Here is a 13,722-nt window from a genome sequence, read left to right on the forward strand (position 1 = left end):
TGCTATCTAGCCATCTCATCCTCTGCCGTCCCCTTCTCCTTTTGCCTTCAGTCTTTCCCAGCATCAGGGTCTTTTCCAGAGAGTTTTCTCTTCGCATTAGGTGGCCAAAATATTTGAGCTTCAGGATCTGTCCTTCCAATGAGCACTCAGGGTTGATTTCCTTTAGGATTGACTGATTTGACCTCCTTGCAGTCCAGGGGACTTGTAAGAGTCTTCTCCAGTACCAGTGCTTAGATTGTGAGTTCTTTTAGCCACAGGGACCCATAAATTGCTGTAGGCTTTAGGACATGGTGAGCTATAAATCTACGTAAAATACTTATACTTTATTATCTTGTCATGGAAGATAACAACATTTACTAACAAGTGAAATTGCTGAAGATGTGCAGCTATAGCATGACGACTTTTGGGGGGGTGTCTTTTTATTGTATGTTAGCAGTTTCATTTGTATGCTGTCCCACTGCCAGAGGGTTCCACAAAGCAAAGAAAAGCTAACACCAATTTTGACCGTAAATCATAATGAAATGTTGGAGCCCAAGGAAAAATGCATTAAGAGCTGTTTTGCTTTTTAAATTGTACATGTAATAGGGCACTTTCAACCATTGTCTATCTCATATTAGAAGTAGGCCAAAGATGTGATATATTTGTTTTCTTTTTCATTTTGCATGCCTTTGTGCTACGTACATACTGTGCCAATAAATGCTGCCGTTTAGATAGCTTCTCTATGCTTGGGCAATTGTACCTTCCTTTGTTTTCCTTAATCCTAACGATTTTATAAGTCCATGAGGTCCTTTGGGAGTCTTTACATTTGTCCTTACATTAGCATTCCAGGAGGTCACTCCTGTAAAATGCATTAGGTGGGTTACTCCAGATTTATGGCTGCACTAAACCCACTCTACACAGTATGGCCACATTTGCACAAAACATGAAGTCAGAATTCTTCAGAGTCCTAGCTGATTGTTTATGACCAAGAGTGTTTGTGCATGCCACCCGATTGCTCCCACTTGGCTCCTCCTGCAAGCAGGAGCAATTAAGCTAACCAGGAACTTACCACTGCAGAAAAGCTTATTGTTATGTTAAGCCAGACTCCTGGCTTGTTACTCCTTTAAAGCGCCAGAGTCTGAAGCCAGGGTTTGAAGTTGGCTTCCAGATCCAGGCTAAGCTCTTGTGCCCTGCGAAATTCCCGGTTAATTTAGCCACTCCCGCTTGCAGGAGGAGTCATATGAGAGAAATTGGGCAGTGTGTACCAGCACACTTGCTTGCGAATGCTAAGGAAGGATTCTGACAAATTCTGGCTTAGTGTTTTGTCCTAATACAGCCGATAGGTCAGTAGTTCTGCCTCCACCCTATTGAATTATTGAGCATTAAGCCCTCTTAATAATTATGAGCAGCTGCTGCTTCAGCTTAGAGATCTAACTATATTATTGATTTCCCCCCACATGGAATTTTATTTTATTTTGAAATAAAGTTTTATATGAAAGATGTTTGAAGGACTTCCACACAGGAAATAAGTCGAAACCATAGCATCATAATATCTTTTTAAAAGTGAGGCTTCCTTGCTTCTAAGTCACCAACTTCCTTCCTGCATTGAGTAGGGGGTTGGACTCGATGGTCTTTTGTAGGCTCCTTCCAACCCTATGATTCTACGATTCTATAATTCTATCTAACAATGCAACTCCCTGAGCAGATTAATGCCCTCTTAAAAATCTGACCAAAAGGACAAAGACATTTAACACAGCATAAGGTAAGCCCAGTAAGGTAAAGATAAGGTACACCCCATCAGAACAGATTTATTTAAGAGAACCCTTTTCACACAACTGCTAGATATTAGATTTATTGTTTAACACACACAAAGGGCAGTATCCAATGGAGCCCTTGCATGAGCATCCGAAGCCTGCTGGCCCCTGGTGCATGTGCGGCCAGCCCCACCGGGGCCTCCTGCAGCTGGCAGCTGCGATGTAGTGCTTCCAGGGGCAAGCGCCACAATCAGCAGGAACGCTCATTTCTGGAAGGGGCACAATCTGCCCCTTCTAGAAACAAACATTTCCTCTTTTTGCAGTGTTTGTCTCCGGAATTGCTGCTACATCGGGGCCGCCAGTGGTAGGGGCTGCCGGTGGGGCTGGCTGCATGTGCACTGGGGCCAGCAGGTTTGGGCTGCCTGTGCAAGGCTGCATTGGATACTGCCAAAAGAACATAAAGTAACAGTAAAAAGTAAAAGGTAAAGGATTGGGTTGGATGAAGACCATGTTAGTTGAACTTAGTGTTCAGTTCCCACTGAATTCAGTGGGACTCTAGTCATGACAAATTTGACCTGTTGATTTCAGTGGGAATTAAGTTCATCTAACTTAGTCTGGATCCAACCCATCTTTTATAACTCAATACATGCCCCTCCTTGATAATGTATGCAGGCATTTTTAGCTACGTTAGAAACTGAAGTCCTGTCCTTCTCCTTTGCCAGAGACATGGTGTGGAAATCACATAACTTTTGCTGTCTCCAGACTGGGAACAAAATAACAACAGATCTTAAAAGAAAAAGTATTTGTGGGTATAAAGTGATGCATCGAAAGTTCTTTCATATGATCTACCCTAACAAAGGCAACTTAATTTTGACCAGTTTCTAGTGGTAGTATTTTGTCCACTAGTGCAAGTTTTAGGCTCGTCCTTGCAATACATATTTGGAATGATTTTGTTTGCCCTCGGTGTGTCAGAAAATAGTTGCTAAGTGACACCTGACTACCTAGTAATGGAGATGCTCTTGTCAGTGCCAGTGCAAACTTAACCTAGGATATATTTAACTTGGACAAGTTAATACAGCATATTCCTAGATCCACATGATACCTGTATTTTCTTATGCCTTCCCTGTTTTACAAGTTGTAGGAAGATGGCTTGAACAAAACAGGAAAAGAAACCAGAGGAGGGGGCTCAAGTATAGAAGAGAGAAGTGGATATGGGGAAGAGAATATGATGGATGAAATACTTAAGATTATTTCCTTGGTATATCCAGACCCACTTTAAGAAGGCTCTGCCACAGTTCCATAAACTCATGTTTATGGTGGAAAACCTTTAGTTTTAATCACTGATGCTACTGATTCCAAGAAAGCATTAGTGCAGCCTTTGCCAACCCAGTGGTCTCCAGATGCTTTGGACTATAACTCCCAGCATTCCTGATCATTGGGCATGCTGGCTTGGGCTTATGGGAGTTGAGTCCAAAACATCTGGAGGGCACCATGTTGGGGAATGCTGCATTAGGGAATTGTGCAAAATTAGGGTAATAACATAAATATTTTGATGCTAAAAGAAAACACCAGTGCTATTACACTTTTTGCAGACTCCATATATCTCCTCAAACATATGTATTCTGAAAAAAGCTGATTATACTCTGTATGCATCTTAGTTCTGAGATCTTGTTCACACAAACTGCAGAGGAAGTGGTAAAACTGTTGCTGGACTGTATCCTTCCAGGCTACTGGAGGAGAATAATGCTTCTCCATATAAAGAGCTCCTTGCAATCCTAAACACAAATAACTACAAAGGATGTCCCATTGAACTCGGTTGGGCTAGAGCAGGGGTCAGTGGGCATATTTGGAATTTTAAGGGTGTTGTGGATGCTCTCATAAAGTGGTTGCCATGGTGTGGCTCACCTATTCGTAAAATAGCTGCCATGGTGGACATGGCCAGTCACAAAACACTCATTTCCCAGAAGGCAAATTAAGGGCATAATCCTATCAGGTTGGCTATACACCTCTGAACTTGGAGGTTTACAGCCATCCAGTGCAGAGCAGGAGAAACAGTGAAGGTGATCTTCGCTTTCACACTCCTCTAGCTCTGTATTTCTCTAGACGGGCTTTTTCACCGTCTAGCTGGGGCACATTGGAGCAGGAGGGAAGGAAGCTGGGGAGGCCCGAGGATACATCATAAGCCAGTCCCTTCCCCTCTCTGCCCACAGGCACACCCCCTTTCCCTCCGAGGTTGCTTTTGCAAGCTTAGAGAGGCAGCTCGTGCAGTTCTCTCCACACTGACTGCAAGGGGGAGGGGGCAGGGAGCTTGATTCCTGAGCTCAAGGTCAGAGCACTGTCTCCAACTTTGGATCCAGGAACCTGAATATCCTATGGCCCCCCAGACTCTGTCTAGGGGCCATAGGATTGCTCCCTAAAAGAAAAGTTACTTTCCCTAGAACTTAAGTACAAGGCAGAGGTGGATCCTGAGCTCCAAAACACAAATGAAGATGGCACTGGAGGGCAGCACTCTGTTTTGCAGCATGCCAGAGTCCCTGTTAAAAAAATAAATAAATTGAAAAATCTTAATAAATAAAATAAAAACCAGAGGGGAGGGAGCTAAGAGAAGAGTCTGTGAGCACCACGTTGGGGGCTCCAGAGCTAGTGAATTCTAGCTTAGCCATTTCCCTGATATGCTGGTTTTCTATATGCATGGAATATTTTGCGTTAACTCTTCATTTGTGGTTTATGCGAACTAGATTTCAGAGTGAATGAATCTCAATATACTTTAAATTGCATCAATGTTATTACTATCTTGATCTTTAAGGACAGCTTCATTTAGCAATATGGAATTAAAAAGCGAACTTTAGTCCAGTCATGAAACAAGATAGGAAACTTTTAAAGTTAGATGAAAAAATAATAAAATCCATGATTTTGGTCTGCTTCTGGGCAGAATTCAAAGTGTTGGTTATGACCTATAACCCTCTATATGGCTTGCGACCCAGCTACCTGAAATACTGCCTTCTCCAGTGGTACTGTGGAACTCCTCCCAAGGGAAGCTATGCTTGCTCCCTCTCTGCTGTCCGTCCACCAGCAGGCAAAGACTGCTTTATTCTACCTTTAGCCTGTAAGTGGGTCTTTTGGGTTGGATGCTGTTTTTTATTTTTAAAATTCTGTAATTGTTGTTTTTATTGTACTTTGATGTATTGTTTTATTGTTTTAATCCATTTAAATTTTGCCTGTAAGCTGCCTTGAGTGCCATTTTTTGGTAGAAAGGTGGGGTACAAATCAAATAAATAAATAAATAAATAAATACATTCTGTGGGCAGTGTATTCTTATTTGTATACTCTTTTAAAATTGAGTTGCGGCAGTCACAATACATTATTTAAAATGTTTTGTCCAATTTACATAACTTACTGCTTCCCTTAATGTATTTGTTACTCTTCGAACTTTAACAAATCTCTGCTCTGTTGATTAAATAATAAATCTGGAGATTTTTAGACATAGATGAAATAAATATTTTATCATTTCAAATGTTGAAGACATTCGCTCTTGCAGTAACGCAGTTCAAATGTTCTATATTATTCCTGTAATTCAAACGCCTACAAAACCTAGGCAGGTGACTTACCGGTGTTTATCCTTTATTAGAATCTCAGCATTTTTGACAAAACATGCAAGTTGTGTTATTCCATTAGAATAAATAAAAATATGAACAGCATCATGATACATTTATTAGGATGAGCTAAAAATCACACACAAAAAAGATTCTATTGATTCTATATGTAATTCATTACCTACATTTTAACACCAGATTTGCTATCAACCTGTTTTTGTTCAGTTGTTTTGGACTACAAATTCCCAACAGCCCCAGTTCATGTGACTAAGAGCCAGGGGTCTGGAGGGCACCAGGTTGGGGAAAGCTGTGATACATTAACTAGCAATGTTTTCTTTTATTTTTATTTTTTTAAATTGACTGTTATCCACTCTGTGCACACGCATATAGTTAAAGAAATAGGTTAAGGATTCCATCCTTTAAGGTGGTCTAGAAATAATTTTAGATAATTAGACAGATTAAAGAAATGGTCCTATTTGTATATATATACAGAACAATTCTATTTATCTGATAACTATTTCCTATAATATTTTCAAGTTGCCTTTGTATATAATAGTCATCGCTCATTATTTGGACTTCTGAATGACTTGTGGCTAAGACGCTGATATCGTAGTAATTTGTTGAGACTAGTTTTTGTTTTTGTTTTTTTACTTTTTGAAAGGAAATTGAAAGCTACAAAATCTGTATCATGGGATCAGGAGAACAAAGAAATGTTTAATTATTGTCAATTGTGATGTATTAGCAACTTCCATTAGCACATCTAGTATAAATTATTAGACAGACAATAATATATAGATATCTATTTGTTATATTGGCTGTTCGAGTGAAGACTTCAAACAGTGATTTTCTTTTTAATGGCTTCTGTCTTAGGTCCCTTTTACTTTCATTTATAGATAAATGTTTTTTTTAATAGCCACCTGTTTGAGGATGATTTTTTACACATCTAGATAAAGGCAGTGTCTCAATATCTGTAGGTGGATTCCCAAAATATTACAAGCATTTATTTGCTTCAGGCAGAAATGTCTGGAATTCTACAACTTGATTTAAAACACAGACACACACACACAGGTGCAAGAACTTGCTGACAATGACAGCTCTCATGTTGTTATGGTGGATTGTTAAATACAATACATCTAGCAAAAGAAATGTTTTTCTGCTGTCTGGTTATGTCAACAGAAAGGAATTCTAGTCACCTGAGTCAGGTGAGGCTGTTAAGCTGCTGAACCAGTGCCTGGGGGAAGTATTGAGCTGGATGAGGGCCAGTAAAATGAGGCTGAATCCCGAAAAGATGGAGGCACTGTGGGTAGTCAGCTCTTGGGTCTGTGGTATTGGTGTGCAACTGGTTCTAGACAGGGTGGCAGTCCCCTGAGAGCAAGTTTGCATTGTGGGGATACTCAGATCCAGCTTTGTCACTAGAGATCCAGGTGGCCTCTCTGGCCTCAGATTTGACTAATTCATAAGCAGCCATTTCTGGACAGGGATCGTCTGACCATAGTGATCTATGCTTTTGTAATTTTCCAGTTGGATTACCACAATACATTATATGTGGGGCTGCACTTGAAGTTGACTCAGAAGCTCCAACTGATGCAGAGTACAGCTCCAGAATTTTGACTGGAATGGCCAGGTTCATGCATATTACCTCTATGAAAGACAAATCTATCGATGCTGCAGTATATTGTGCTGGCCTTTTGTATGTGTGATGCATGCATCAGAACATGCTTAGTCTCAAGGGCACTCACATGAATGTGTGAACTGGTTTTAGAAAATGGCTTTGTACAAGGATAAGGCAAATACATGTCAAATGTGCCTACAATGGCTGTTAGCTATGAAAGCTAATGTAAATGTTCTATAAAATCCAAGAAAGTGAGTTTAAGTATACTGCCACTTAACAGTTTTACAGGTTTAGTAGGAAAAGGAGAGCAATTTGAAGTATATCAATATGAATTTATTTAATTACCTTTCAACAGGTCAGTTATTTTGCACCACATTTGTAAAACGTGATGATGTGATGGCTGTTTCATGGAATGGGGAAAAACTTTTCTCAGGGAGTCCTATTCATCACATTATATTAAAAAAAATACACTGGCTGGGTTCATATGTCACTTTAAGCCATGGTGGTTTATAAGCCACTAACAGTAGCTTACAGACCACCATGGTTTATTGTGTTGTCTATGAGCAGTTTTCCCCAATCACGGTGCCAAAATAAGCCAAATTAAGCCAAAATAAGCCACCCTCATAAGCCATGGTCTGCAGTGATGTTTATTTAAACTATCATGCCTTATCATGTCATCTGGTGCTTCACAGTGGTTTAAGGATTGCCTACAGAGTTGCTTGGCAAGAGCAGTTAAAACTGCTGCTGCCACTCTGCTCCAGCCGGCACATCTCTGTTTCTGAGATCTGCCTAGCAACAGATTGTGCTCTAGGAAAGGAAGATGAAGAGGGGTGGGGGGAGGCGAAGGGAATGAAAGGGTAGCAAACGGTTGTTTCTGGTCACTTCTCCATGAAAAATGAAAGTCACACCATTATCCAGTATAGCATTTGGAGGCTCCCATGAGGAGACCCCATGTATAAAATTTCACCCCATTCCAGCAAACTGTAAAAGTGAGCCTCCACCCCTGTTTTGATGCACACGGGCGGGGATAAGGGAACGGCTTTGACAACTGGCTGGGAAGTGGGTGGTAGCAGCGGGAGGAGGGAGTGGGAAAAGGAAAGAATGCCCTGAGGATTGGGATGCTGCTGTTTGGTTGAGGCAGTGGGGGAGAAGAAAAGCGGCTAACCATCGGCAACATGCTGATGATGGTGGGGACTGGGGATCCAGCAGAAACAGGAGACAGAAGAATACGCCCCTCTCACGAGACAGGCCAGTCAGGGAGATGCAGGTGACGTAGCAGCAGTGCAGGGGACGCTGGGATTTGGTTTCCAATGCAAAGGAAGTTGGGATACCATCCTGGCTGAGCGAGAGGACTGTAGAGGGAGGAGGGCTGAGGGAAGAGAAAATAAGCTACGTACAGTAGTTTATTTGTCCAATCGTGTGGGGGATACAGTAGCTGATACGGTACTGTGAGTAGGTTATAAACCATCATGGCTTAAAGTGTTGTGCGAACTCAGCCACTGTCTGTATAGAAATACAGGAGGAACGTTAATGTGGTGAATTTGCCTCACCTAGAAAAGGAAGTCAATTGTTATGAAGTTAGAATAGGGATGTACGAAAGTGACTTACCTGTTCGCGGATTATGTTTATGGTGAGGGGGGAGGTGTTCCATCCCTCCCCCCGGAATCCTCGATGGGGGGGGAGGCAATCCATTCCTCTCCCCCGGAATCCTCGAACGGGCGGCTGTGCTCCGCGGCATCTCCACGGAGCAGCCGGCCAGGCCCAGCCAGGCCAGAGCTGTCCGCAGCCGGATTTCCGGCCGCAGAGGGCTCTAGGTAAAAAACAAACGAAACCCGCGTACGCAAATGGCGGCGACTACGGCTGCCGCCATTTGCGTTCCTTCTTTTTGGCCGTCTTAATCTACGTAAATATTTACGTAGACTGTGATGACGAAAATAAAGGGGAATGCAAATAGCGTAGCGGGCGCTATTTGCGTACCCTTTTGATTCACTGTTTTAGCCTAGGTAAATCTTTACATAGGCTAAAACGGTGAATCAAAAGGGGACGCCAATAGCGCCCGCTACGCTATTTGCGTTCCCCTTTATTTTCGCCACCATAGTCTACATAAATATTTATGTAGACTAAGACAGCCAAAAAAAAGGAACACAAATGGCGGTGGCCGTAGCCGCCGCCATTTGCGTATGCGGGTTTGTTTGTTTTTTTTAAACCCACCCAGCCATGATAGGCTATGTAAAGATTTACGTAGCCTATCACGTCTTTTTTTTTTAAAAAAAAAACCCACCCAACCATGATAGGCTACATAAATCTTTACGTAGCCTATCACGTCTGTTGTGTTTTTTTTTTAACCAAGACTGGAAATGGCGGCGGCGGCAGCCGGTCGGAAGGCCAGCCGCCGCAGCCACCACTGCCTGGAAGATCCGCCCCAGGTAAGTCTCATCCCAGGGGGGATTCGCAGGGGGGGGGGGTGGCAGGCCGTTCCGACACAGATTTCGGGGGGCCGAATGCACTGGCATTCGGCCTCAGCATTCGGCCTCACCGAGATCCATGGCGGAATTCTCTGCCATCCGTAAGTTAGAGAAGAGACTGATGTTGACAATGTATGCTTACTTCTGATTTTGGTGCCTGCTGAATTTATTTTCTCTCCACACAACTGCATTGCTTCTTCTTGTTATGCATTTTAAGAAGGCTGTGCAAGTTTAGCAAGCTGACATTTGCAACGTCCATCAATCATATAATTGGCTCAGCAGTGAGCAGTTGCAACTTCTTCTTTACATTGGCTTTATGACATTTCATAGGAAATACAAAGGGTTTTGTGTTGTTTCTTTTGTCTTCTGTTGTCAGAAGCCTTTGTTAATGAACAAAAATCAAGCGCTCCCAGCAGGAGCGGTTGCTACAGATGCCAGTTCATAATGTACTGGGAAATAAAGGCTTTGGAAATGAAGGCTTTGGGGCCTTGAGTCTGAGACTGAAACGAGATGTGACAGTGGCAGACTCACCTCTTTCAATGTGATTCTGCACCAAAGCAGAGATAAGGGTCCAGTTTAAAAGCACTAAACCTGCCTTAGGAGCCCCTCCTTCCACTCATCTGCCCACAGCCTCTTTCTACATGCATCTTTATTCCAGCCTGGCTTCAGTGATGTATGTAGTGAAGCCAGGTCTCATGGGGATGCAGCACCAGGTGTAGCGGAGCCAGGACTCACAGGTATGCAGCACCAGGTGTAGCCGAGCCAGGACTCACTGGGATGCAGCACCAGGTGTAGCGGAGCCAGGACACACGGGGATGAAGCACCAGGTGTAGCGGAGCCAGGACTCACGGGGATGCAGCACCAGGTGTAGCGGAGCTAGGACTCACGGGGAAGCAGCACCAGGTGTAGCGGAGCCAGGACACACGGGGATGCAGCACCAGGTGTAGCGGAGCCAGGACACACGGGGATGAAGCACCAGGTGTAGCGGAGCCAGGACTCACAGGGATGCAACACCAGCACTTTTGGGTTATCAAGGATATTGACGTTATCCACCACCCTCCTTAGAATTCCCTGTTCCCTCTGAGCTTAGCTGCAATTCTCACAGTAGCTGGAGGGAAATGGATTTGTCCAGCAACAACTTATTGTTTCCTGTTGCAAAGTAATTTGGTGTGTCTTGGATCTGAATGGGCAATTAAGACACATTAACTTTACCAAAGGCCTGCTTCTGGCGGTGATGAAAACTGCTAAAAGCTATTGGTGGTGATGAAAACTGCTAAAAGCTATGTTGATTTGGATCAACACAGCAGCCTGAATTTTTGGGCTCTCCTTGGGGGCGTGGCTATGGGGAATATAATGATGCCACTGCCCAGCTCACTTCTCTTATCATCAGAGCCCAGGTGAAGTAGGAAATCTGCATTGCAGATTATATAGACCAGATATCTACCCATCTAACTGCAGTGGTCCTAACCAGATTGCACATGAAATTGGAGGCTCACTGGTTGTAATAGCATCATTGAACCTTAGTAAATTTATTTTTCTATCATTTTTTTCTTATTGCAAATCATAAATGATAGTCTATCTTTGGTCTTGTATTTAGTTCACCATGTAATGTGTTTCCAGAGAGTCAAGTTAGAGGTTTGTAAAATTATGCATGGTGTGGAAAAAGTGCATAGAGATAAGTTTTTCTTCCTTTCTCTTAATCCCACAACCCGAGGTCAGCCGATGAAGCTGAACACTGGGAGATTCAGGACATAAAAAAACTATTCACACAGTGCATAGTTAAAAGTATGGAATTCCCTGACACAAAATGTGGCGATGTCGGCCAATTTATATGACTTTAAAAGGAGATTAGAAAAAATCATGGAGGATAAAGCTATCAATGGCTACTAGTCATGATGGCTATATCTTATCTCCAGGATCAGTGGCAGTATGCTGGGGCACAACAGCAAGAGAGGGCTATTGTGCTCATGTCCTTCTTGTGGGCTTCCATGGCCATCTGGTTGGCCACTGCGGAAACAAATGCTCGGCTAGATAGGCCTTTGGTTTAAGCCAGCCGGGTTCTTCTTCTGTTCTTAGTCTACTGTCTTATAATCATACTAATCTAAAAGTAGCCAGCCTTATATCATTGCCACATTGTATAATACGTTGCTGTGCTTAAGCCTTATTCAGGCATTCTGAACCTGAATAGAGCAAATGTGTAAGGAGGAGTGCTCCAGTCCCAGCCCCCTCTGTCATCACATTTGTCAACCTCAACTTGTGAAGGGTGTATGTCTGAAGAGGAAAGCCTCTTTTATTTTTGGAGGCTTTCCACATGAGCCAGAATGATGGAAAATCCATGTTCTGGCTTGCGTGGAGAGCTTCCATGGATATAGGAGGCTCTCCTCTTCAGAGAAAACATTCTCAGGTACTTGAAAAGACATTTATTATGCTCAATGTGTTTTGGAAAGGACTTTCCTTCCTCAGGGGCCACTTTTCTCGAAATATGTCGCAAACAGTCTTTCCAATGCTGCTTCTGTCCTAAAATGCTTGAACAAGTTTGAGCAATGTTTGTATATTTTAAGACTGAAGAAGCTCTGGAAAGATTCTCATTTTTGTGCTGCCCTATCCCTATTTTTTCCATACCCTCCCCCCACCTTTAAAGCTAGACATAGATATTTTCTTTTCTGTTTGGGACACATAAGTCCCTCTTGCTATTTCCTTTCCTCTTCAGACAGTTGCCCTTCATGAGTTGAGGGCAACAATGTGATGACGGAGGGGGGTTGGACAGGAGTGCTCCCTCTCCTCACGCGTTTGCTCTATTCAGGTTCAGAACCCCTGAATAGGGCTTTAGTGTTAGATAGATCTGTTCAGTCAAGTACATTAATTCAACCAAGCAATGTGCACTGAAGGCTAGTCAGAGAAAGAGCAGATGGTTGAAAAGACAGGAATCAAAGACATAGATCAGTTCCTAATCGCTTGTTACATAGCAAAAGGTTAATGTACCATCATCCATGTCAATCAGGGATAAGGGTACCATTTGGTTGATTTCTTGGGTAGGCCCCTGACCTGTGGCTGGCACATAATGATGGCACATTTCTAAGGATGGGGGAGGGCTGGCAGTCTCCTGGCTGTGAAAAACATGTTATATCTAAATCTGATTTTGCAGCTTGCAGCATAGGAAGATCAACCATTTGCAAAATTAAATTGAAACTGAAAAGCTCCCTTTTTATTCTTATTAAAACCATGTGTTGGCTGGGGTGTACTAACTAGATGTTTACTTTAAAAACTAATCAGCAGATTGTTTGCCATGTTGGGCCTTACTGTTACATTATCATCATCAAAATTTACAATAAAACGAAGTTTAAATGGACAGAAAAGCTATATTTGGGGAAAACTGTAAACAATTCCAAGAAAATATATGTGTAAGCAAGTGTCACTTTTGTATTCTTCAAAACTATTTGTAATAAATATAAATACTGCAAAAAACAAACAGCTGAACACGATGGGATGCCAAATATCCAATCTTTATCTCTAGCTTTAAGGGGGGGATATGGAAAAACTAGGGATAGGGAAGCACAAAAATGAGAGAGACCTGCAAGGTGGAGGGGTAGGGGTTGAAGCTAGCCGAATCAGTGGGGAAGAACAACGTGCACACAAATAGAAAGCATGGAGGGGTGAGAATGAGAGAAATGTTGGTTGCTTATATTGATACTAGGTATATATTCTCTTCTCCCAAACGGAGGAGGTGGTGTTGACAAAAGTGATGGGTTGGTTCAGCCCTACTGGCTTGGAAAACTGGTGGGTGGAATCAGCCTACCTGGACCTACCCTGAAATTCACCCCTGATCGGGGAAGACATCAAACAGTGAATTGAGTACGCCTCCCCCTCTAAAGTGCAACATTATTTTGATTCTGTCTTCCTTTTGTGTCTTCCTTCTGGTCCTCCAGTGAAATGAAGCAGAAGCTTGATGAAGAGGGTAACAAGTGCAGTATACTTTCGAAGCAGCAGAGGTTCAATGAGCGTTGCTGCATGCGTTGCTGCTCTCCGTTTACTTTTTTCATAAATACCAAGCGACGGTGCCAAGATTGCAAATACAACATCTGCAAGAACTGCAGCTCGTATCAGAGGAAGGAGAAAGCTTGGCTCTGCAACGTGTGCCAGCAAGCTAGGTGAGTGCATGCTGTGATACTAGTAAATGACAAAGCTGATACCTTCTTCTGACCCTATTCTTTATTGCAAGCCATTATCACTGATGAAACTTGAAAAGACACATACAGTACTCCAGGAAAATAGTGTTTTGCTTTGTGATTTGTAGTAGTCTATGACTGGGTTCGCACAAC

General features: G+C 42.7%; 1 protein-coding gene across 1 annotated transcript in view; it reads left to right on the top strand.

The window, feature by feature from the left end:
- Positions 1–13,722, top strand: part of MYRIP (myosin VIIA and Rab interacting protein) — a 278,185-nt gene that overhangs the window by 107,529 nt on the left and 156,934 nt on the right. The window contains exon 3 of the mRNA XM_084858044.1: positions 13,330–13,551. Coding sequence (XP_084714170.1) covers positions 13,330–13,551 — 222 coding nt within the window. The remainder of the gene's footprint in view (positions 1–13,329; positions 13,552–13,722) is intronic.

Source organism: Heloderma suspectum, chromosome 5 (assembly GCF_057233095.1).
Source record: "Heloderma suspectum isolate Gila_16-S chromosome 5, 16-S_ref, whole genome shotgun sequence".
Taxonomy (NCBI): domain Eukaryota; kingdom Metazoa; phylum Chordata; class Lepidosauria; order Squamata; family Helodermatidae; genus Heloderma; species Heloderma suspectum.